The sequence below is a fragment of the Lagopus leucura genome, unplaced genomic scaffold, assembly GCF_019238085.1.
Source record: "Lagopus leucura isolate 7727_CA_CO unplaced genomic scaffold, USGS_WTPT01 Super-Scaffold_100004, whole genome shotgun sequence".
NCBI lineage: Eukaryota > Metazoa > Chordata > Aves > Galliformes > Phasianidae > Lagopus > Lagopus leucura.
In genome coordinates, this window is record NW_024962264.1 from 48,528,377 (window position 1) to 48,550,716 (window position 22,340).

The following is a 22,340-nucleotide window of genomic DNA, read 5'->3' on the forward strand; positions in this document are numbered from 1 at the left end:
CGAGGGAAACGCGGGCCGAGCGGCGGCCGAAGCACAGTTACCGACACATCTCCGCTCGGCAGCCGGCGACGGCCGGCCCCGCCCGCGAGAGGCCGCGGCCCCTCAGCCCTCAGCCTTCGGCCCGCTCCCTCGGCCCGTGGCGCTCCGTCGCTTTTGGCGCCGAGCGTGAAGTGGCGCCAAGGCGGCCGCGCCCCGCACCGTGCCCCGCGGGCGGCTCCGCGACTTACGGCCGGCCTCATCCCGCCTCAGGGCCGGAGGCGTCCCGCCTGGGCGGCGCTGCGGCTCCAGGCCCGGGCGGAGGAAGGGAGGAGAGAACGAGGGGGCGGCGCGGCGCGGAGCCTCCTCCCGGCTGTTCTTCCCCGGCCGGACGGAGAGCGGCACTGTGTCCCCGCGGCGCGCGCTCGGCGGAGCCTCCCCCTCTCCGCTGCCGCCGCCACCGAGCAGCTCCCCCTCCCCCTTCCGAGCAGAGCCGCCGCACCGCCGCGCAGGGAGAAGGCGGCGGGAGCGGGCGGGCAGCGGCCGGAGGGGCGGCGGCGGAGCAGCGAGGAGCGGCCGGCGCGGAGGCCGCTCCATGCTGCACCTTCCGGAGCTGCGTGAGGTAAAGGCGGCTCCGCGTCCCGCGTCCCTCCCTCCCCGCGCCCCCTCCTCCTCCTTCTTCTCCTCGTCCTCCTCCCCGCGGCCGGGGGCGGCCGTGCTCTGGGCCGGCCCGGGGGGGGGGCTCTTTGTGGGCCCCGCGGCGGCGCACGGTGAGGGGCGGCGGGGCGCGGCGGGGCCGGGGGGGGCCGGGCCGGGCCGTGAAGTTGCGGGAACAAACGGAAAGTGGCGAGCGGCCCGGCCCCCGCCCCGAGGGGGGCTCCCACGGCCCGGGGGGGGCGGGCGAGGGGCCGGGGCCGGGCGGGGGGGTTTTGTTTGCGATCGCCGCCGCCGCCTCTCTCCCTCCCCCCCCCCTCCTCTCCCGTCGGTTCCTCTGCCTCCCGATAGTTTTGAGGCCTAACTGTTTAGGCCTCGGCTCCCGGCTCCGCGCCGCCGTGCCGGCTCCTCGGCGCCCCGCGTGCCGGGCATCGCGGCCCCGCGCCCCGCCTCGGCCGCCCGCCGTCCCCGGGGACCGGGGCGTCCTTCGATCGGGGCCGAAATTTCATTGTAAAATCGGCGGCTCCCAACTATCGGTGTCGGGCTGGAGCGGCCCCGCGATGAAAGGAGGAGGCGGCGGGGAGCGGAGGGGCCGGGGCGGCGGGGCGACGGGTCCGGCCCCGGGACGACGGGATGCGGCCGGGCGGCGGCGGGGGCTCGGGCGGCGCGGCGGGGGCCGGGGCCTTCTGCGAATTGAGGGTTCGAAATGGAAAAAGAGGGTTAGAAAGTCGGTGCCATTCCGCTGAACTTTTGTTTTCTGACCGATAGAGGCCGGTAGAGGACTGTGCGGAAGGAAAGTTTCTGAGCGGCGGCGCCAGGATGGACTTCCCGGCCGCCCAACCGAAACCCGCCGCCGATGGTAAAATCATCTACTACCCGCCCGGAGTGAAGGAGATCACCGACAAAATAACCAACGATGAGGTGGTGAAACGGTTAAAGGTAGGCCATCCCGGACCCTCTTCCTGCAAGTTTTGCTTCTCGCAGTAAATGTGTCATCGCAGGACTGTCGACTTCTCCTGTCAGAACTGAAATGTCTCCTCACCCACAGACGTTCATAAGAACGCAGATTCCTTGCTCGTCTCTAAAAGAGGAGGAATTGATTTTTAGTTCTTGACTGTCCTCTTGTGTTCTCTCAAAGCTGGAGTCAGTACAAAGAAATGCTGATTTGTACATGAAATGCATCCACTGTGTTGGAGGGGGTTCTGAAGTGGGGTCATAATTACTAATTTCAGGATGTATTGCCAAACTATTTCTTGATAAGCTAGGAGGTATCCGTGGGTTCCAGCAAAGTGAGATTTAGCAGAGTGGGGAAAATGACCAGGTCTAGTTTAGGGTATTCTGGACCAAAAAGACAGCACTGCTTAGAACCAGCAAAGATGAATTTCTGGAATTCATAGGTGGAGCCTTGTAATTGTTTCCGATGTAAAAATCAATCAGATTTTGGAGTTTAATGCAAGTCACGTGTCTGATGCTTAGCAAAGTTGCTAAATTTTCATAAACAAAAGGAATCATTGCTGTAAACACATGATTTTTTTCTTGTTTGACAGCATCCTGGAGGACTGTGAGGTTTATGGCTGCTTTATTTTTTTAATCTCTCTTTCCTTTAGATACATGAAATACTATGATACAGTAGTATTATTTCTCAACTCTGTGCCAAAAACAGAGAAGAAGATTAAGCGCTGACCAAATATTAGCACAGCTCATTTGTTAGCACCATGGTCTTTGGACCAGAATGTTGTCATAATCTAGGATTTGGGCCTGTGCCCAGGGTGGAGATGTGGTAATGATTTTTTTGAGATCAGAAATATTCTCTTATCTGATGATGTGTTTCCCATCACAGTCTTGTCTCCACAAAGATGGAAAGATAGAAATTGTGGTCTCACCCAGTTGCTCAGCACAGTGAAAAATGTCTTAATTATAAATGTGAAGAAACTGTAGGCATCGTCCTGTGCTCCCAAAGCAACAAGGCTCATGTCTGTGTCTTGTTTCTGTGGAAATTGACCTTGTTCAATTACAGATTGGAAATTTGTTTGCTGAATGCAAGAGTCTAACCTGGTATTTTCAAAACCGCAGTGGCATATTGTTACAGAAGAACCTAGAGCTTTGGTTGGACAGAGACCTTGAATCACAGTGTGCAGAATGGGGAGGAGTGCGGTTTTGAAACCTTTTGTGGTAAATGGGTATTCTTATTATTATTCCAATTGGAGGACTTGCATTGGTGAGCCATGCCATCCTACATAACAGAAATAATAGGATTTCCAAGACATACACATGTGTATCATTGAATTTCCTTGTTTGTGTGTTGTATGTGACTTTCAGGCTAAGAGAAGGTGTTCTTTCCTCATTTTTTATCAAGTACTGTTAAGAAATTGGGCTGTAGACTAATTGTAAATGGGAGCAAATAGTTTGGTTGTGGCTCCATTCTTGCCTAAGCAACAGAGAAAGATTTTTCTTGTATTGGTATTGCTTAATCTGAGTTTGGAAATTTTTTTCATCTGTTGTTCACTTTCCCAAAACATCAAGAAAATTGGAAGAAGTATAGAACCTTTTAGAACTAACCCAGCAAATATTCTTTCTTTGTTTTTGCTTAAAAGCAAGCATTAATCTTTGCATATGAAATCCATGTTTCTTTATATCAACTTGGTTTTTTATAGAAAGAAAATCACATTGGCATGTGGAATGTAATACAGTACTTAGACAGAAATGCACATGAAAGATTTGTTCAGTTTAAAGATAACTTTCCAGAGCTTTAAATATTGATAAAAGCCAGCTTGAGCAAAATGTACAGGCATGTTTTGATCCTTGCAGCTGTAGGGTTTTTGACTTGGCCATGTATCACCTAAAGATGCTCTGTGTGTATTTTTTATGTATCTTGGTGCTCTGATAGCCACCGTTCTTGGTGCAAGCACATTTTTATTCTCTGACTTACTAAAAGCACAGTCAACTTAATTGGCTGCAAATTTGTGTTGATATTAGCAACTTTTGTGATATCACATCTGTATTTTTGTGTCCAGGCTTCTACTCATAATGAAGGCTTTTCTTATTATTGGAACTTGAGACGTTCTGGGCACCTGTCCCAGAGTGCCTGAGCAGCAGCTTTTGTGCCAAGGACTTCTAAAAAGAGTGTTTTTCTATCCTTTCTCTCCTGCTTCGGGCTGTGGGTAATAAAATGTAGGCCAGATTCATTTGCAGTGTTTTGATAGATACGTATGCTAACATTAGCACTGCCCCAAAGATGGAGGTATTGAGAACTTTCAAGTCAGCGTGTGCCTTCTGAGCGGTGCCGAAAGGAGAAGCCTCTGCATTGCATGTGTGTGTTGCACAAAGCACCAGGAGCTCAGGCACTTAATGGTGTCAAAAATGTTTTTTAGTATGTTAGGTTACGCTGATGGTTCAGTGCCTCCTTGGAGTAGGATGTACGCTGTGTGTCATTTCAGCCATTAAAGAAGCGATTCCAACAATACTGTGTTATGGCTGGGGACAAATGGCCTGAGCTTAACTGAATCTATTAAATGGACAAATGAGGCAGCTCCCAAGTAACAGTTTTGAAACTTCCTGCAAAGTAGCTACAGAAAATTTGGGGGGAGATAATATTGCTCTTTACGGTGCACCAATTCATTATATAGCAGTTGGTCTCAGAGCTATAAATCAAATGTTTGTCACGTTAGTAAGGTTTGTAGGGAGAGATAGCATCTTTTATTTAACGGAATGATATAAGTGGAAAGTAAATAATTCAAGTCACCCAAGTCTTTCTTCAGGTCTATAATGAAACCAGCAACTCAGAACCAGTTGGGAACAGTTGCTATTGCTGTTATGTTTTTTCCTTTAAGGTAGTTTAAGGAAGCCTGAGGCACTCAGCATCTGTCCTGCAAAACTTCTCAATGACCTCAAAATTAAAACAAATAGTAATAATTGACTGTTGAACGTTTTCAAGATGGAATGTATTTTACTGCCTTGTCAAACTTGTATAGAACTTGTATACTATTGTCAGTAAAATATCAAATTTCTTTGATCACAAGAGAATATTTTCATGTGATTTATATGTAACCGTGTCATCATTAGGAGTAGGATTAGTAGTAGTGTAATTGATTGTCACAGTTACTTAAAATAACCATAGCAGTCCAAAATGCAGAGAGTTTCTCACAGCCGTTAAAGGTGAAGTGAGAGCTGCCATTGAAGGATGTCTGTCTCTGCTGCCAGTCTTCCTACCTGTGTTCTCTGTCTTCTCAACAAGTGTTTTGTTTTGCCTCATGGTAAAACTGATGGGTAAACAGATCTGGGTTAAAATTTAGGAGAAAACGAATTACTGCGTCGATTTTAGCCCGGATCATTTTCTTGCCTAGTTTTTCAGTAGAAGAACTGATGTGAGATGTACAAGTTCAGTTTAGGTTTGTATTGAAACTTACACAATTTGATAAGTGTTTGAGGGACATGTAGGAAAAAGGAAAGTGTCTGTAGTGCAGTGGTTGGCTTTACATCTAAGTATCAGTCTAAGCAATCCTAACTCATAAAATATGTACAAAGTGCATTTAATAGGCACTGAAATACAGAAGTACAAAAACAGTTTCTGAAACTTTACGAAAGAATGGAGTGAGATATATTTTGGTGTAGAGATTTTTAACAAAGCTTTAAGGCAGTGTAAATAAAGTTTTAATGAAATGAGCGTTCTGTGGGTGAGAATTTGTTGAGGATTATGCAGTCCTTTGTCATAGTTGGGGTTAGCATTCTGGTTTTTGTTCTGGTTTTCTGGATGGGGGGAGTCGGTCTTCCCGTAGTTCACAGTGAGTCCAGCAGTCTTGTCACTTTCTCATGGTAACAGTCCAGCAAGGTGTTTTCTGTGAGATTCTTTTTATCTCTCTCTCCTCCAGTTCCCCCTCTGCTGCCCCACCCCGAGGCCCAGTGTGTGATCATCTGGATTAGTATTCCTGGTGTGCCCTGCAGACTTCCTTATCTCGTCCCTTGGCATTTCTAAATTAGCTGATATAAACAAGCACTCCCTATCCTTCCCATTGTCTTTCTGTATGTTCCTCAGGTTAATAGATGTTGTCTTCTTTGTAGTTGAGCTTGCTGTGTTTTTATCTCTGGAAGATTATCCTCACATCACTAGAAATTGTTAATGCTAATAAATAATGCTAATTATTATGTGTGGATTTTTTTTTCCTCTTTTAATGTTTGGATTAAGCTGGAGATCTGTGAGGATAAAAAAAATAATCTCTTTACTCACCTAATATTTCTTTATATGGCCTTTGGGATTGTGTGGTACGCTGGGTGGAACTTGGATGTGCATGTGTTGCTATTTTGAAGGAAACTAAAAAATAAAACCTAGAATATCATCTGAGAGAAGAGAACCTGTTTTCTGTTGTCATACGCTGGGATCTGATATGTTTGAGGGGGGGAAAAAGATCCATATTAGATCCTTATTAGTACGTCAGATTGCGTTAACTAACAAATACTGTTTGCCTGTAAGAGATGACATGCATGTTCTCGTGGCTTAGACCTCTGACTTGCATGTCCATATGTGCTTAAATGTGAGAACTGTGAGTAGCTCTGTAGAGGTTGCATTGCCAGGTTGCAAAATGATCCACAGATAATTATTCTAACACTTCTTAAACTTCCATTAATTGTATTTAACTGCAGACTGCAGTTAGCAATGTTCTTGAGCTATTGCTGGCCGCAGAAGCCTAAAGCCAAATTTCTAATTTGAATTTGCTCATAGTTTAATCTTTTTAATTAGTTTGACTCTTGCAACAATCAAGTTTTTCATTAACTAGGACAGGCCACCAGTCAGAAGAAGAAATCTTATACTGATCTTTTTTTTTCTTCTTTTCTCCAATGAAGTCATAGCTCTTTTCTTTGTAAATGCCCCAATTTTCTCAATCCTTGGAGGAATAGACCATGTAGGTTCACCTGGATGTTACTTTATTTCAAATTGATTGATGATTAAATCCTTTTCAAAGATAATTTTCTTATGTTACAACTACACCAGTAATCAATGGCAGCTACGTGTATATAATATTATTTGGATGATATCCTGGCAATAAAAATATAAATGCGTTGCAAGAGAAAAGTAGTCCTGGTTGGGAGATGGAGGGAGGGGTGGAAACTGAAGTTTGCTGAATTAAGTGTGATAAGATCTGGAAACATGGGTACTGGAATGGGCTGCCCCGGGAGGTGGTGGACGAGATAAGGTGTTAAGGAATGTTTGGACGTTGTGTTGAGGGACATGGTTTGGTGAGAGCTGTTGGTGATCAGTGGATGGTTGGACTCGATGTTGCAGGTCTTTTCTAACCTTGAAGATTCTGTGATTCTATAATCCGATGATGAACCACTGAAATGGACAGACTAGGCCAGAAGTCTTTCTGTCCTTGTTTATTCTAATCAAAACCTCAAAGGATTATTAATACTATTGTGCTTAGTGGTTTGTTGTTGTTCTTTGGTGAGGGGTTGATACAAACCTTAGTTTAAGAGATGGAGAATTGAAAAGCTGCCCCTACTGGGAGGGGGCCAGGGGAACAACCACTAAGTTGGCTTCAGGGGCCTGATTTGGCAAGTCTGAGATGTAACTTCTGAAGTGACTGTGCATTTTGTTGCATTTTGCTCATTCAGACCACATGTTTCTTTGGTTTCAGTTACGCTTTGGAGTGCTTAGCTCTTCTTTGAAGCAAGCCCCCTCTTTCTGCTTAGGAACCTGGAAAATGTCACGTTTTCTGGAAAAAGTTTGTTGCAGGCTGTGTAACAGGCATCTTATAGAAAGTTTGTAATAGGTAACAGTATAGCAGGATCGGTTGCCCAATGAGGCCTAAATACTTCTCTCCTGCAGTATTTTTCTTCATTTATTGTCTTGCAGCTTCACTAAATAAATTCAGAAGTGGCGTCAAGGCTTTTTTTTGTTTGTTTTAAATGCGCATAATCGCGTAGCAAACACTGTATTAACATTAGCATTGAGGAAATGGTACAGCGATGTGATGTGTATAGATTTGTTTAACTTGGACAAGAGATTAATCATGGTAAAAGTATAGAAAATAATTGATGCCAGATAGTAGATTAGGAATTTCTGGTTGTGATCCCCTCTCATGGAGAAAGAGCATTTATTTAAATTGAAAGGTGAAACGTAAATATTGTTGAAGGTCAGCAATTTCTCAGGGTCGTACTGGAAGGTTGTGGCAGAGCAAAACTGAATTTGGTTTGCAGCAGTGCTTTACACATGTAAGTCACTTACTTGAGGTGGGTGTGCCTGGCAGTATGTGTTTTATGGTATAAATGTGGAAAACTCCTGCTGTATTCAAACATTTTAAAGTAAGTTTGGATACAAAATCCTAGCCATATTGCTGCATTCGTACAAGGAGTTTGTATGCGTTTGTGAAACAGCAGGAGCATTAGCTGTGCTCAGGGCTATAAGCAAAGTGTTAATCTTGCAATAGGGCTATGAGATGAGAGAAGAAAAATTATCACTTGGTTTGCAGACAGTAGCGTGGAGATGATTGATAGGAAGGAAAATGAAACATTGTCTGAGGTTACTTTTATTCCCTGTCTGCTTGAATCAGTTCATGTTACTGTGTTTGCTTAATGCCAATGTGTGTCTTTTGCTACCAAAAAATTAATTAGCAGATCATTAGTTCACAATGTGTATTAGAGCCACGTACTTTAAAGGAACCAAACTTGTGTAGCTCCTATTCCACATTAAACATTCTTCGTATATGAAGTTCTTGAATGGTCTGCAGCATGTCCTTAATCACTGTTGGTGCCTGGAAATGTAAAACACGTGCTTACTATGGGTCTCACTCAAAGCAGTGTGCGTTGGCCGGCTCTGCAGCTGCAGTAAACTAATGAACTGTATTCCCACTGCTGTGCTGACATCAGATTTTTGGTTGTTGCAAAGATGTCTTAAGCATGATGACGTACTGCTAGAAGAAAAGAAAGATAGAAGGGCTACAAAGTGTGCTCCTGCTCAGAAAGAAAAGGTGAGAATTTTCTCATTCCTAGATATTGTGGCATATCCTAAATGTACGTTTAATTAATGTGAGACAGATGAGACGCGCTTATCAGATAGAGGTGTCAGAACTGCAGTGGTGGGATCTGTTTTGCAGTCATGGTGGGGGAAAAGTTTCGTCAAAACTTATTGTGAAGGGCAGTCAGCCTATTTAATGTCTTATTTTTCCTTAGCCCATTTCCTTCTATCTGTTTGGCAGCGTTACTCGTCTTCATGATATTCTATTGCCATCAGTAAATGCAACCTGTTACCTTTGCTGAAATGCTATCTGATGGCGTCATTGGGAGTTATAGGCCTTACAATATGTTGTGAAGGTTGTGTTTTTTAAATACCTTTTCATAGAAATTATGACAGCCATCTTTAGGAGATTTGTCAGAAATTTCCAAGTCGTTGAAGTAGTACAAAAGTTTTATGGTGGCAAAATATGTTTGTAAGCATTAAAGAGGTGCATGTTTGTTTGTTTGTTGTTTCTACTTAAAAAAACCCTTTTTAATGGATGTAGGAGAAGAGAGGATTTTAAAAGGACTTTGGATAAATCAAATTTTTCTGCAGTTCTTTTCTTCTTCCCCCCCTTCCTTCTGTATCAAATGCAGCACAGTCCTTAAGAGGCTTTACTCTTCAGTAGTTATGGGAGTGGTTAGTAGTGTGAACTTCAGTGTGCAGTCATTGAAGAGTTCCCTTTCATCTACAATTTTAGTCTGTCTATCTTAGGACTTTCTGTGGAAATAACCTGATTAACCATCAGGGAATAGCTTCAGATTTGCAGATTTACAAAATACATTTTAATACTGTACAACGTGCTGATCTTAAGGCTATTTTATTGGTATATCTGACGTGAGAGACCATTAAAATGCTAAATTCAAACTGGTGCTTCCTATGAAAATCCTGTTACTGCAGTTCTTATTGCCTGAGAATTAGCTTCACAATTGGTGAAAAAGATAAAAGCAAATAGTTGAATGTAGGAGGTGCTTAATATGAAGATGTTGTGAATTTTGAGCCTTGCAATTGGGTTGTCTGATGCTGTAGTGTGGGTGTGAAAAGAGTAAGTACTGGAATCAGTTACTGTTCCTGAAAACAAACAAATGGGAGGTGTTTGACTGTACTTCTGTAGGAAGGAAAATGCTGCCAGATTGTTCGCCTCAAGTTTTTTGTTCTGTGTTCAGGTAGATAGTGGTCAAAGTAGGGTAAGTCGCATTACTTTAATATAGCTTTGTGTTCCTGCTCTAAAATATATGCGTGTTCTTAATTACCCAAAGTGCAGTAACACCTGTTTATTTAGTAAGCTCATCATTGAAATTTAATCAAACCGTGGTCATAATTTAGTAGGGAGTTATTTGAAATTAAATTGTAAGGAAAATGGAAATTCTTCCTGTAATTTAAAGTAATAAACCATGATATTCAGGTACTTATCTGTCACTAGCTGTGATGCCTCCCTGTGAGCTTCAGTTCTAATGGCCTCATCAGTTTGAAAGGATGTGACTTTTCTAAAACGCTTCGTTTACATGGAAAGAGGAATCATTCAGAATTATGCTTCTTTGTGCAGTGACATAATGGTATGAAAGGGTACCTGAAGGGAAGTTTTAATTCTTAAAGGTGTCCCAGCAATGAGATGAAATAGAGTTTTCTTTCTTTTGGTGGTGGAAACAAAGTTTGGCATTCTGGGAAGAGGTGGAAAAGATTACCCTATGGGCTTTTTGTTGTATTTAAGCAAGCAATTCTTCCTCAGCATTGAATTGCTGCCAAGTTAACATTCATTCACTTAAAAATTAAAGTAGAAAGAAAAGCAAGAGAATTGTGAAGGTTTTTGCTGAAAGTACATTTATTGAAATACCTCACTCAGTCATCCTCTGCAAATGTAGATGGTGCATGTCACTATTTCTGCAAAACTTCTAATCCATCTCTTATCTAAAGCTTCTCTAAAGACAGTAAAATTCCAGTGACAAGAAAATAGGTAGTTTTTGCTTCTATCTGTAAATGCTGACTAGGATGATCTGGGTCTTCTGATCTAGGAGTTGAGTTTGTGAGCCATTAGTGACATGGTTTTCTTAGAAAACATACGTGAAATATGAAAGTAGGCATAACTCTGCAGCCTGAGGAAAAATGGAAAATCAGGAAATGAGATTTCAGCTGTATTCTAGTTGAAACTGGTAATCTAGACAGCTTTGCAATGATGAGATGTTGGCTTTCAGATACAGATCTGTCTTTGTAGAATATTACGCATTGGTACAACTGGAAGTGAGTCAGCTGTAAACCTAGTAAGTTTTAAAAATATCTTTTGAACTGGGAGTGAAAAGCAGTTTAAAGACTATGTTTGTAAACCTCAGCTGGGGAAGTGAGCACAGCACATTTTCCCAAGGCAGTCTTACACTCCCAGCCTTTATTTCCTGTAAAAGTTAAAACGCCTTCTGTCAGATAACAAAGTAGAAATGCTGCCAGTTAATTTTGTTTAATTTTGACATTTTTTACCCTGGAACTTCGTTTTGGATCTTGTGCTGGGATGTCGGAGTACACTGGCCTGAATTGGATTTGTTATGCCAATATGAAACTGTATTCATCTTCTCCATGAGTTCTGTACTGCAGTTTCTCAAACTTTTTCTGTCTCTTGAGAAATGGCACAGCAGGACTGTGCCCTAATTCACACTGTCTTAACCTTCTTCAGAATCATTCCTACTTCAATCCATGCATGGGCTGTGATGAGTCTAAAAGTATAGAAACGGATTCGACTCCTATCAACGCATTGGTTAAAGGGCTGCATCGTGAAGTAGCTGCGTGTTGTTAGTAAGTTTAGTCTAAGCTGACCTGTATAGCACATATTTTAGTCTAGTTGAAAAGCAAGTTAGTTTACCTAAAAATGCAAAATGTAAGTCCTTTTGTGTATCGTGTTTTGGAAGCTTGTTGTTCTTGCAGTGCTGCACCTGAGTACTTTGAGTATTCTAAGCTGATGCTGCTACTGAAGAAAGGAGTTTTTCATCCTTAACCCTGCTGCTATTGCTATTCAGAGAGTTCCAATTCACAGTCCTTTTCCTTCTTTGAGTCAGCAGTTCTCTCAAGGTTGTAGAAGCAAATCAAGTTTGTGAAGACTAAGATGAGAAAAATGAAAAATGGAGATACGGAGTGAGGGAAGGAGTGTGGAGCAGGGGCAATAATGAAGTTGGAAAGGGTGAAGTTGCTACACCAGTTGCTGGAGGATTACTTTTAATCAAACCCTGCTGTGCTTCACTGTATTGGAGTGTGTGGACAGGCAAACAACTGAGCCAGACAAGTGGTCTTGCTTGTGGACCAACTTTTTCCCACGTGCCAGTCCAGGTGTTTGTGCTTCCCTCTCCTTGTGCTGGCAGAATCCGTGTGGCATTCTTGGGGTGGTACGACTGTTACATTCAGTAACAGTTTAATCTGGGACACTGTTCATTTGGTTCGATGTTATTAGCTCAACTTAAGGATAAATTAAACTGCACCCTGAGATTGGGCTGAAGCAGTCCTGCCCGCCCCTGTGGGGCTACCTTTGTCTTGTACTGACAGTAGCACTTGTGCAGCCACGTAGTGCCACTCCTCGATCCTGTGAGTGCTGATGTAGTGAAGGGATGGAACTGGCAGTTTTAGATTAACTTGCACTGCAGTGAAATTGCACTCTAAGAATTGCTGCAACGCCTGCCCCCATCCTGGTTTGGTGAGACAAAATGATGTCTCTTGTTTCAGAGAGCTTCAAATTTAAATGTAAGCAGTGTGCTATATTGGAAATTCATGCTGTGTTCGTACACAGGTGTGAATTTTGCTGGTGCTGGTGGTTTTGAACTGATGTGAATGTTGTGAGATCCTGAATGAATTTTCTAACGTTCTAACAGACTCGCTGCTAGAATAATAGATCGTACCATTCATGTTAATACATAACTGCTTTCAAAATAAATGGATTTTATGTTGGAGCTCAGAACTGGTGGGTGTCATATATAATGAGAGGTTCTTACACTTTTCCTTTGTCTAGGAATGTTTGGTTTTCTGCTTTCTCCCGTTATTATCTTTTTTGTTTGAACAAAAGAAATAGAATTTGAGGCTTCAGTGTTCTTCAGGCTGCCCTATGCCTGATGGCTCACAGTTCTATGCTAGTATTGTGATAAAGAGATGTGAGCCTTGATGTTTAGACTGGTCTTTTCCTGTTCTGCAGTCCACACTGTAGTCTTGTGCTGTGACTTGAACTAGAGTGTGCAGGACAGGCCATTGCTTGCAAACAGATTTGTCCTCATGCCAGCTCTTATTCTTTTTCCCCCTCCTAATGTCTGCTGCAGTTGATTGTTCTTTAAACAAAGGCTTGTGTGAACTTACATGTTCATACAGAGAAATGAATCTTCTAGATAATCATAATTTTTTAAAAAGGTACCTCCCAGCAGCTAAGCACCAGAAAGAGCTTGCTCTTTTTCCTCTGCCAAGCGTGAGCTAGTAAATACTAGAACGTTTTTCTGTCAGCCTAAAGCCAGCGTTAGTAACACACCACAGGGCGCATAGGTAGACCACGGGTTTACTGTTACGCATTCATCTGTTCCGCAAATATCCATAGAAAGCAAAAACACTTCTTAAAATGGTGGCCATTTAACTTGTATTTCTTATGCTCTTAGGTTCTGAAAAGTATGCAGACTGTTTTTTTTAAGGATGCCTTAATTGAACAAAAAACACAGAAAAATGTCCAAGCGTAATTTTGCTTATTCTTTGATGATGCAGTGTTTGCAGAGAGCTTGCACTTCTGTGGTGCTGTATGCATTGAAAATCTGTAGTTGCCAAACTTTTTTTTTTCCCTTAGCAACGTGCGTGTAATATATGGAAACTTCTTATGAAATGAACTGAACTGAAGTTATATGGGTAATTTTGATTATACAATCTTCTCCTTGAAACGATTTGATTTCATCTCGTGTTCTTGAGGGAGTTTCTGGCTTGTTTTTAGTTGTTTCAATTCATATTGTTATTTAAGCTAGTCTTCTTGTCATCTTAAATTCAGAAAGCTTCACAGTAACAAAAAAGAAAAGAGTGTGTGGATCTGTGTTGCATGTATCACCAGTTATTCTATCGGGGCTCCTGAATTCAGTTGTTATAAAAAATTTTGGAGAGCTTAGGTGAGTATTGATTCAAAATCTGTAATTGAATTCCTTGTCTGATTATGTAGAGAAAAACTATAAGCAACTGGTACCAGTCATGAGCAGTAAATCGACTGCTCTGTGGCTTGACCAGTGCAAAGAAACTTGGATATGTTGGTAGTAGATGATAATGCTGTTGCAAAGAGAACCTGTGTAAATGTCGAACTGAGTTAGCATTGTCTTAACTTGAACTAGAATGCACGCACGGTGGTCTTAGTGAAGGTGAAGCGGGGAGGGTGTCCTGATTTTTACAGAATTGTAGGGGTTGGAAGGGACCTGTGGACATCATCAAGTCCAACCTCCCTGCTGAAGTAAAGTTCCCTGAGTAGGTCATGCAGGAGGGCATCCAGGCAGGTTTTGAGTATCCCCAGAGAAGGAGGTTTCACAGTCTCTCTGGGCGCCCTCATATAAGGCTCTGTCACCTTCGCAGTGCAGAAATTATTGCTCCTGTTCATTTTCGTGGACTTCTCTGGGATTGACTACTAGGGACAACTATTTTCTTAGCCAAAATGAGTGATAAGCATTTTGTATTTTTGTCTGCCTGTGTGAATATTATATATCAAATTATAATTATATGTGTTGTATATCTCTCGTATCTCACTTTGTTAAGAATCAAGTCTTTTCTGAAATCTTCCTTTTGATGTGTAAAAACAGCTCCTAAGCGAATTAAAAGCAGATGTTGTTTGATGCTGTCTTTGTCAGCCAGGTATGGATGGATGGCCATGATGTGTGTTTCCACATGGCTTTACCACAACGTAGGCTTGTGAGTGAGCAACCAGAGCAATGGCAAAAGACATAAAGATATGAAGGTGAACAAGGCAGTGGATTCAAATGGGCAGCAGGAAGCTTCTTTATGCATCCTTCGGTTTCCTTTGCTGGTTGTTTCTCTGATTATTTCTTTTATTATTATTTTTAGTTTTTTGTTGTTGTTGTTTGTTTTGTTTGTTTGTTTGTTTAATTTTTTTTACTGTTAATCCAGTGCTGCACTCACTACTGGTGTGGAAACCACTGAGATTCACGATATGATTCAAGAAGGTAGCACCTTCTGCCCTCTGTTTGACTATGAGTTTCAGCCCTATCCCTGTTTTGATTACTAACCCTGCTCTTAACATCTGGACTGAAACTCTGCATCATGAATGTAGCTGTATTTTGGGAATACCTAATAGAAATACTGACACATTTTCTTCAATTTAACATACTTAGGCCACAATTTGCTGTCTTCTGTAGTAATTTGCAATGAAATAAATAGTCAAATATTTGGTCTCAGCACTTTTCTTAAAGGTGCTAAAAGGCTTTGTCTTAATGCCTGAGTTTTAGGCACTGGAGATTTTTCTTGATAGCTTTTCTTCCCTGGTCGTAAATCTTGGCTAACAGCACATTTACGATTTCAAATCAACTCCTGCAGGTATTAGAGACTGTTGTAAACCTCTGTAAACAATCTGTAGGCCAAAGTGCACTTGTAAATTCCTCGTTTCTTTCTATACAGATGCACTGCAAAATATTTAAACATTTAACAAAAAACAAAAACAAAAAAACAACCAAGCAAACAAGACCAGCAGAGCAATACGCTGCTAAATCTTTGTAGAATGAAAAAGTGAGAAAACATGCATAGCAAGATACTACAGTCCACAGGTTTGGGATGAACTATTTCAGGATGCTCCTGACCTACATGCTGTGATCATGAGGGCAATTTTAAAAAAAAATCAACAATAGAAGATTATACCTATAGAACATGAATTAAATTGCCAAGTTTCACACATTTTGGATTCTGAACCATAGCTAATGCAATGGAATTAAGTACTGTACATAGAATCATAGAATGGCCTGGGTTGAAAAGGACCACAGTGATCATCCAGTTTCAACCCCCTGCTGTGTGCAGGGTCACCAACCACAAGTCCAGGCTGCCCAGAGCCACATCCAGCCTGGCCCTGAATGCCTCCAGGGATCCACATCCACAACCTCCTTGGGCAACCTGTTCCCATGTGTCACACCCTCTGAGTGAAAAGCTTCCTCCTAATATCCAACCTAAACCTCCCCTGTCTCAGTTTAAAACCATTCCCCCTTGTCCTATCACTATCCACCCTCATAAACAGCTGTTCCCCCTCCTGTTTATACGCTCCCTTCAAGTACTGGAAGGCCACAATGAGGTTTCCCTGGAGCCTTCTCTTCTGCAAGCTAAACAAGCCCAGTTCCCTCAGCCTTTCCTCATAGGAGAGATGCTCTAGCCCTCTCTTACATGCAAGTTTGAAACAAACATAGGAAGTTTCTGTGAGTTTTAGGACCTGAAGGCAATAACTTTATAGGCTAGAGTGCAGCTAAATGTTGTGCTTTGGTAATATATTTGTATCAGTTGATTCATTTTAACAGTCACATGATCAATAATTTAATGTTCTCCTTTATAGTTTGTAGGTGAGAGATCTGATCTTGTTATAGATAACTTTTCCCATCCTCTTTTCTATTTTCACAGTCAGTGTGGGTTTTTTGTTAGGTTGTTTAATTTCGGTTTGTTTTGTTTCCTGAACCGCTTTTTGTATATCCAGCATGTGTCTGTGGACTGCAATTCTGAGGTCACTGCAGCTGAGCACATGAAGTTTATTTGATTCTCTGTTCACTTTTTGAAGAAGGGAAACAGAACAAAGATCATTTTTTAACAATGAGGCATTATTTTTGCTCTTTGCTTCAGGCCACTGGAAGCCAGTGCACTTGATGAAGTGTGCGCTTTCTCGTGTTTTCTGGGCAGCTTCTGTAAGCTGAGGCTTGTAAACTTCTCACATTTCTCAAGTCACTGGCCCCGTCGCTTTGTCACAGATTTAGGCATTTGTGAGATGACCAAATCCCGTGCCCATGGGGGCCAGATCTACGTTCACACCTGGGGCACAGTCCGGTATTGCTTCAGGTGTCTGAGTGTACAAAAGGAATCAGCTTCATCATTCTGCTGTTTCAGGTGAAGGCAAAAGTTGTGCACGTTGCTTCACTGTTGTCACTATCTAAAGACATGAGTGCCAGACCTGTCCAATGGGCTCATAAAATCTGTAAAACTGATTTAAAATGACTTCTGGTTTCTGAGGTTATTTAAAGAAGGTACTAAGTGTTTTAAACAAGCAAAAGGCAAAGCATTAATAGTGGCATTAGCTCAAAAAATGAATCGAGTCTTACGTTGTTTTGTACTTTTAGTGTTGAAGTATCTCTAATTTTCTCTTGGATAGAAGATTTTCTGCGTAAATGTAACATATAAAAGTGGTTGGAAAAAGACAAAACTATTCTACCTTAAGTCTTTTGATTTTATTTTTAATTATTTTTGTTCTCATTAAGCATGGTGGTACACCTCTTGGTTTCTGTTTCAGACATTCTTTATGAGAATGTTGCTGGCAGCCACTTAAATGATATTTAGCACTTGTAAATTGCTGATTTCAGCAACATGTTTTAGATAAATCTTGTTCTAATCTAAATTCAAAATGAATAATTATGCAACTGAATGTTTCTAAACAGTCTCTGGTTTTCTTTTTAAGTAGGAAAATGTCACGAGTTCTATACAGTGACCTTTCAGCCTTTCTAACTTTGTCTGGTTTTAGTTCTTTGTGTAATGTATTTATAGAGAATATATCTTTGCTTAGATAATGAAATAGTGACAGTAGGTGGAGAGCATCAGAATAAAGCAGAAGTGGATGTAGAGGTTAAAAATGGGGCAGTGTTGCCTAATGACAGTGATGCAGTAAGAATCTGTGGGGTCTGGCTAATGGAGAGTGCCTGGTGATGTCTTCATCTGAAGTCTGTACTTAGGAAAGAGGGAAAATGGTTGAGGTCTCTGACTTTTTGGGACATGAGTGATCTTCACATATTTCACTAAGAAAATCATAACACGAGAAGGCTCTCTGCTGTAACTTAGACGGCGAAGCGCTTAAAAACATGTTGAAATCTTTCAGCAAAAATGAATCCTTGCAATAATGTTTCGTTTCTGATATATTGCCTGCTACTTATCTTGGCAAAATCAGCAGCAGTAAAGCTGCAGTTGCCTATGAGGAATGCTGATGGACAGGTATGGCAGTTGCTGGCATATTCTAACTAGCCACAAGGCAAAAATCTGACAGAACTGATAAGCAACAGTTGCAGAACTCTTGTGGAAAAAAATGAGTTACTTAAATTTCTCAGAACGTGAGAAAAAGTTCCCAAATAAGAGTTCATTAGCCCAAGATTAAAATAACTGCAGAAAATAAACAGAAACACAACAGTTTGTGGAGGTAATGCACAATACTGCCCATGCAGGAAGGTACAGTAGAGCTCTCTTAAAGCAGTCCTTTATTTCTGTGTATTTACTAAATTAGGTGCCCTAAAATCTCATGTTTTTGGGAAAAGAACATTTACTGTGGATCAGGGAGGAGAAGTGACTTTGTGACTTGGTGAATTAGTTCAAGGTACACTTTTGAACCAAATAGATAATTAACAACATGGTTTGAATTGCTAAACAAGTGAAAATCCAGTCTTGTGACTGCTGATAAGATGGATATAGATGGATAATTGCAGAAAATAAAAACAAATTTGAGACAGACACAGGAATGTGTAAGTCTGTTTGGGTTTTTTTTTCCTCTTTTTTATCCCTTTCTCTCAATCTCCTACATTGTCCTTTTTAAGGCAATTATGATGGCAGTATTATATAGCAGTTGAATTTATTGTAGGCTTCTCATACTGCCTTTTTTTTTTACCTACGTTGTACTAAGCTACATGGGCATGTCATCATCTTTTACCAGGCTTATTTCTTAGAAACTTCATTCTGCCTTTAGAATCATTCTGTTTCTGAGCACCGTGGGTTTGACTTTTATATCAGCTGTGTTAATTCTTTTGATGTTCCATCCATCCATTTTATATATTTTTGGTAGAAAATTCTAAGAGGGGAAAACTTTGTTAGAATATTTTTAATTCTTTTTAATACAGAGGAGAAATCAGTGTTTATTACTGGGGATATTTGTAATTATATCAAAATAAAATAATTTAAATTTACATAATAAATTCTACAAGTACCACACTTTCCATGCAGTAATTGCACTTTTTTTTTTCCTCGCCAGTACTAAAGAAAGAAATAAGACTTGCAACCAGCAAACTACTGCAATTGTGTTTTAGTTCCCAATTCTTGCAGCCTTTTCCCCCACCCCCCCAGCAACTCAGTGCTCTTAGTGGGCTACCAAAAAACAAAGTGACCACATAAACAGTGAGCGGATGCCTGCATTTTGCCTTCAGTCCATCCTGGAAAAATGAAGAGCCCCATTTTGAACTTGGTGGCCACCTAAAGGGGATTTATTCATTTGTTTATTTATTTATTGCTAGTGATGTACCTAATGTGTAGCAAGGGGTAAAAAGGGTAGCAGAATTTTCTAATAAAATGATTCTTCTTTGGGGAATTAGCATTTGTCTGAATAGAAAATCTTTGCAGTCGTTTCCAGCTTGATGCATGCGGTAACTGATAGACCCACCAGTTGTTTGCTGATCTCCATGGCACTGGGCTGAGTGGGAGTGTCCGTTCTAGGCAGTGAGTTGTGTGGAGCAGGTTCTGGTTAAAGCACCATCAGTTAGGGTTTGCTGTTGTTTCTGGTCTGCAGTATCAATTTGGATTGTGAAATAACATGTTGTTGTTGTTGTTTTGTAGTAGGTTGCTTTGTTTGTTTTTACTATTTGGCAATTCTCATTTTTATCCAGTCTTTCACATGGAAATGGAAACCCACCATCTGTATTCTAGATTATCTCCATTAATGAGAGCTTTTTATTAAGGCTGCAGGAGGTAACAGGCACACAGACAAAATTCTTTGGCACAGCTTTATCACCAGGCACAGGTTCACGCTGGGACATGGCATCATTGCCTCCTGCAGTTCATTCAGGCTGAGTGCAATCTGCTTCTTTACAAAGCCAGAAAATGAATGCCGCAGCTGAAGAATATTTTCCTGTTGTCGTTGATACTTCTGTGTGCTACTGTATGTGGTGGCACTATGTCTAATTGCCAGTCATTGAACAGGTTCTGCTAAATAACTACTAATTTCTTTCTTCTGTTACTGTTCTGTTGCAGCTGAAGATCAAGACATTACAAATACTTTGTGTAGTTTTTCTGCTTCAGTAGATGTAGTTAACTTTTCAGTTCACCATAATTTACAGGATTGCTGAAATACAAAAACTGTATATTCTTAGAAAATAATGGATTTGTTGGTTTGTCTCATTGGTTGGGTAGGAACGCAAGCAGGCACAGGCATGCCTTGCCTTTTACATCTTCTCTGTGGACGATTGGGTCAGGAGGACTGTGTGATGCGCCCTGGAACACAACTGCACTGTAGTGTAGTAGTAACCATGGATCTGTTTTTGAAATATTGTTAGTACTGTAAGCGTAGTCTTCTAGTTGTATTTTAAAGTTCAAGTCTAAGGCTTGATTTTGTTGTGAGAACTGAGACTTAATGTTCACTGCAAAATGAAGCCTTGCACTCAGTTCACATTAGAAAACGAAAATAGTTCCTTGTTCAACACCACCTCCTGTCCTCTGGAAGAGGAAATGAATTATCACACAGCAATGAGTTGGTTATAAAGAATCCTCACTTTCACATCTGGAGGTTATTATAAAAGTACTGGGGAAACTTCATGTGGAAACAAAGACTCCTTCACCACAGGGAATACGCTTTTAAGAATGTTTTTGGTCTTGCCCCAACCATACATAGCACTTGCTAGTGTACCTTAGGGGAAAAGGTTTAATGAAACGCTTCTGATTGTGTCTTGAATTATAATTATAATATTTAAAGAATAGTCTTTTTAGTCCCTGTGCAAATATTCTTCTGTTATGTATCTATAAATGTGGGAGTGAAATTTCTGAGAAAGCAGGTTTTCAGTGTTTTAATTTATGAAATGTTAACCTTCTTCGGAGTACTTAAACAACTGTTAAACTTTGGCAGGAAAAACTGGAAAGAATCCTTTTCCAAATCTTTCTAGTAATAAAGACTAGATACCACTGCAGATTGAATTGCTTAACAAAATTAATGTTGGTGCTGTGGCACCGCACTCTAATCACAGATGTCTCCAAGGCGGTATGCAGCTTAAGTATGAAGTGTTGATTAGTATTTCCACTGTCCCTTCCCTCTCATTATTTGAGAAGAAGTATATACCCACTTAAAGCTTGTGATTTGATTTGGAGAATTATAGCTTATATCATAGCAAATCGGGCAATGGAGTTTTAAACCAGGATAACAAAATACTTGGAAGAATTCAAGTATGGAAAGAACAAACTAACAATATTTCTCAACACTTTTGTAATGAATTATTTTTAAAGGTCTTGGATTGAGTAGCCAGGAATGAAAAACTGACTACAAAGAAGAAGTAGATTTAAGGAAGTAATTTTTATTAATGACAGAGCATAGAATTAACCAAGAATAAATAGCGTGCTTGATAACTTTTTTTTTAGCTGTTTGGGAAATTATGAGGTGAATTGGTTTGGTTGGATTCATAGGATTCCGTGAGGATTTCACAGAATTCCTAGTCAGTCAGATATTTTAAAGTGGATGAGATGAATCCAGTAGAAGATCTTAGACTTAATAAAAAGGTAAGAAATGTGAAGAGAAAACAAGTATTTGTGAATTTATGTTTTAGAGGACTGAGTCAGGGAATAGAAATGCATCAGCATAGACCATATAGTGAAACCTTTCATGAGCAACTTCTGTCTAGAAAGGGAAATGGACCATAAAGTTGTGTTATGAGCAGGACTGCAAACAGCCATGGATATTATGCTTCCTTTCTAGAAATCAGGCATCTGTGCTAGTTTTAAAACTGTGTGGATATGCTCTTTGACACTGCACTTCTGGTGACCCTTTGGAGGAAGTGATGAGAATAATAAAGATGGTGAAAACACAAAGTGATGATGTAGAGATGTAAATGGATAAGTTAAGTTCTGCTGTCTCAGATCAGGAGACAAAACCAGGAAATACATCAGTAAATTTAAAATGAATAAATGGATTGATGTATTGGATACAAGTTTGGGAGTTTCCTGGACCAGAATGTTTCTGAGACAAAGAATTTAAAATTATCAGTGGTCACATCTTATACATATGTTGGGTTCTAATGAACAGAGTTAAAGATGTGTTTAGGGGAGACTAGCAGGATTTGAATACAGCTGCCAATTTCAGGCCTCATGTGCTTGTCACTGTTGAGAGTCTGCATTATGGTTAAGTGAAGAGCTTGGTTTATCTACCAGAAGGATAAATTCTTCACTCTCTGGTCTTGGCCACTGAATTGTCTTTTCCCATCTGCTGGCTTATCTATGCCTGTCAGAAAACCATCCGGGATATTCTCTGAGGAGGTTTTCTGCATTTCACATCAACTAGCAGTTACCCAGCAGATGTTGGAGCCAGTGCAAAATACGTGGTGGCACTGCATGGCCAGAAGCAGGACAGGGTGAGTAATGTGGGAAGGAGAAGCAGATGGTGGCAGCAAACTGTTTAACAGGATCTCTGTGTCACATGGAATCAAAACTGTAAGTACCGGGAGAGGGGTTTAAATTGTGCACTGCTGTGATTCGTGCTTGGCAGACTGGTCTGAAATTCTGTCTGTGCTTCATCTTGCTGTGGTATTTCATACCCTGT

The 22,340-nt window shown here is 41.1% G+C and overlaps 1 protein-coding gene across 2 annotated transcripts in view; it reads left to right on the forward strand.

The window, feature by feature from the left end:
• Positions 1 to 524: 524 nt before the first annotated feature.
• PDS5A (PDS5 cohesin associated factor A) overlaps positions 525 to 22,340 on the forward strand; it is a 71,796-nt gene continuing 49,980 nt past the window's right edge. For both annotated transcript variants that reach the window (XM_042871128.1, XM_042871129.1), the window contains exons 1-2: positions 525 to 598; positions 1,399 to 1,569. In XM_042871128.1, coding sequence (XP_042727062.1) covers positions 572 to 598; positions 1,399 to 1,569 — 198 coding nt within the window. In that variant the 5' untranslated portion in view covers positions 525 to 571. The remainder of the gene's footprint in view (positions 599 to 1,398; positions 1,570 to 22,340) is intronic.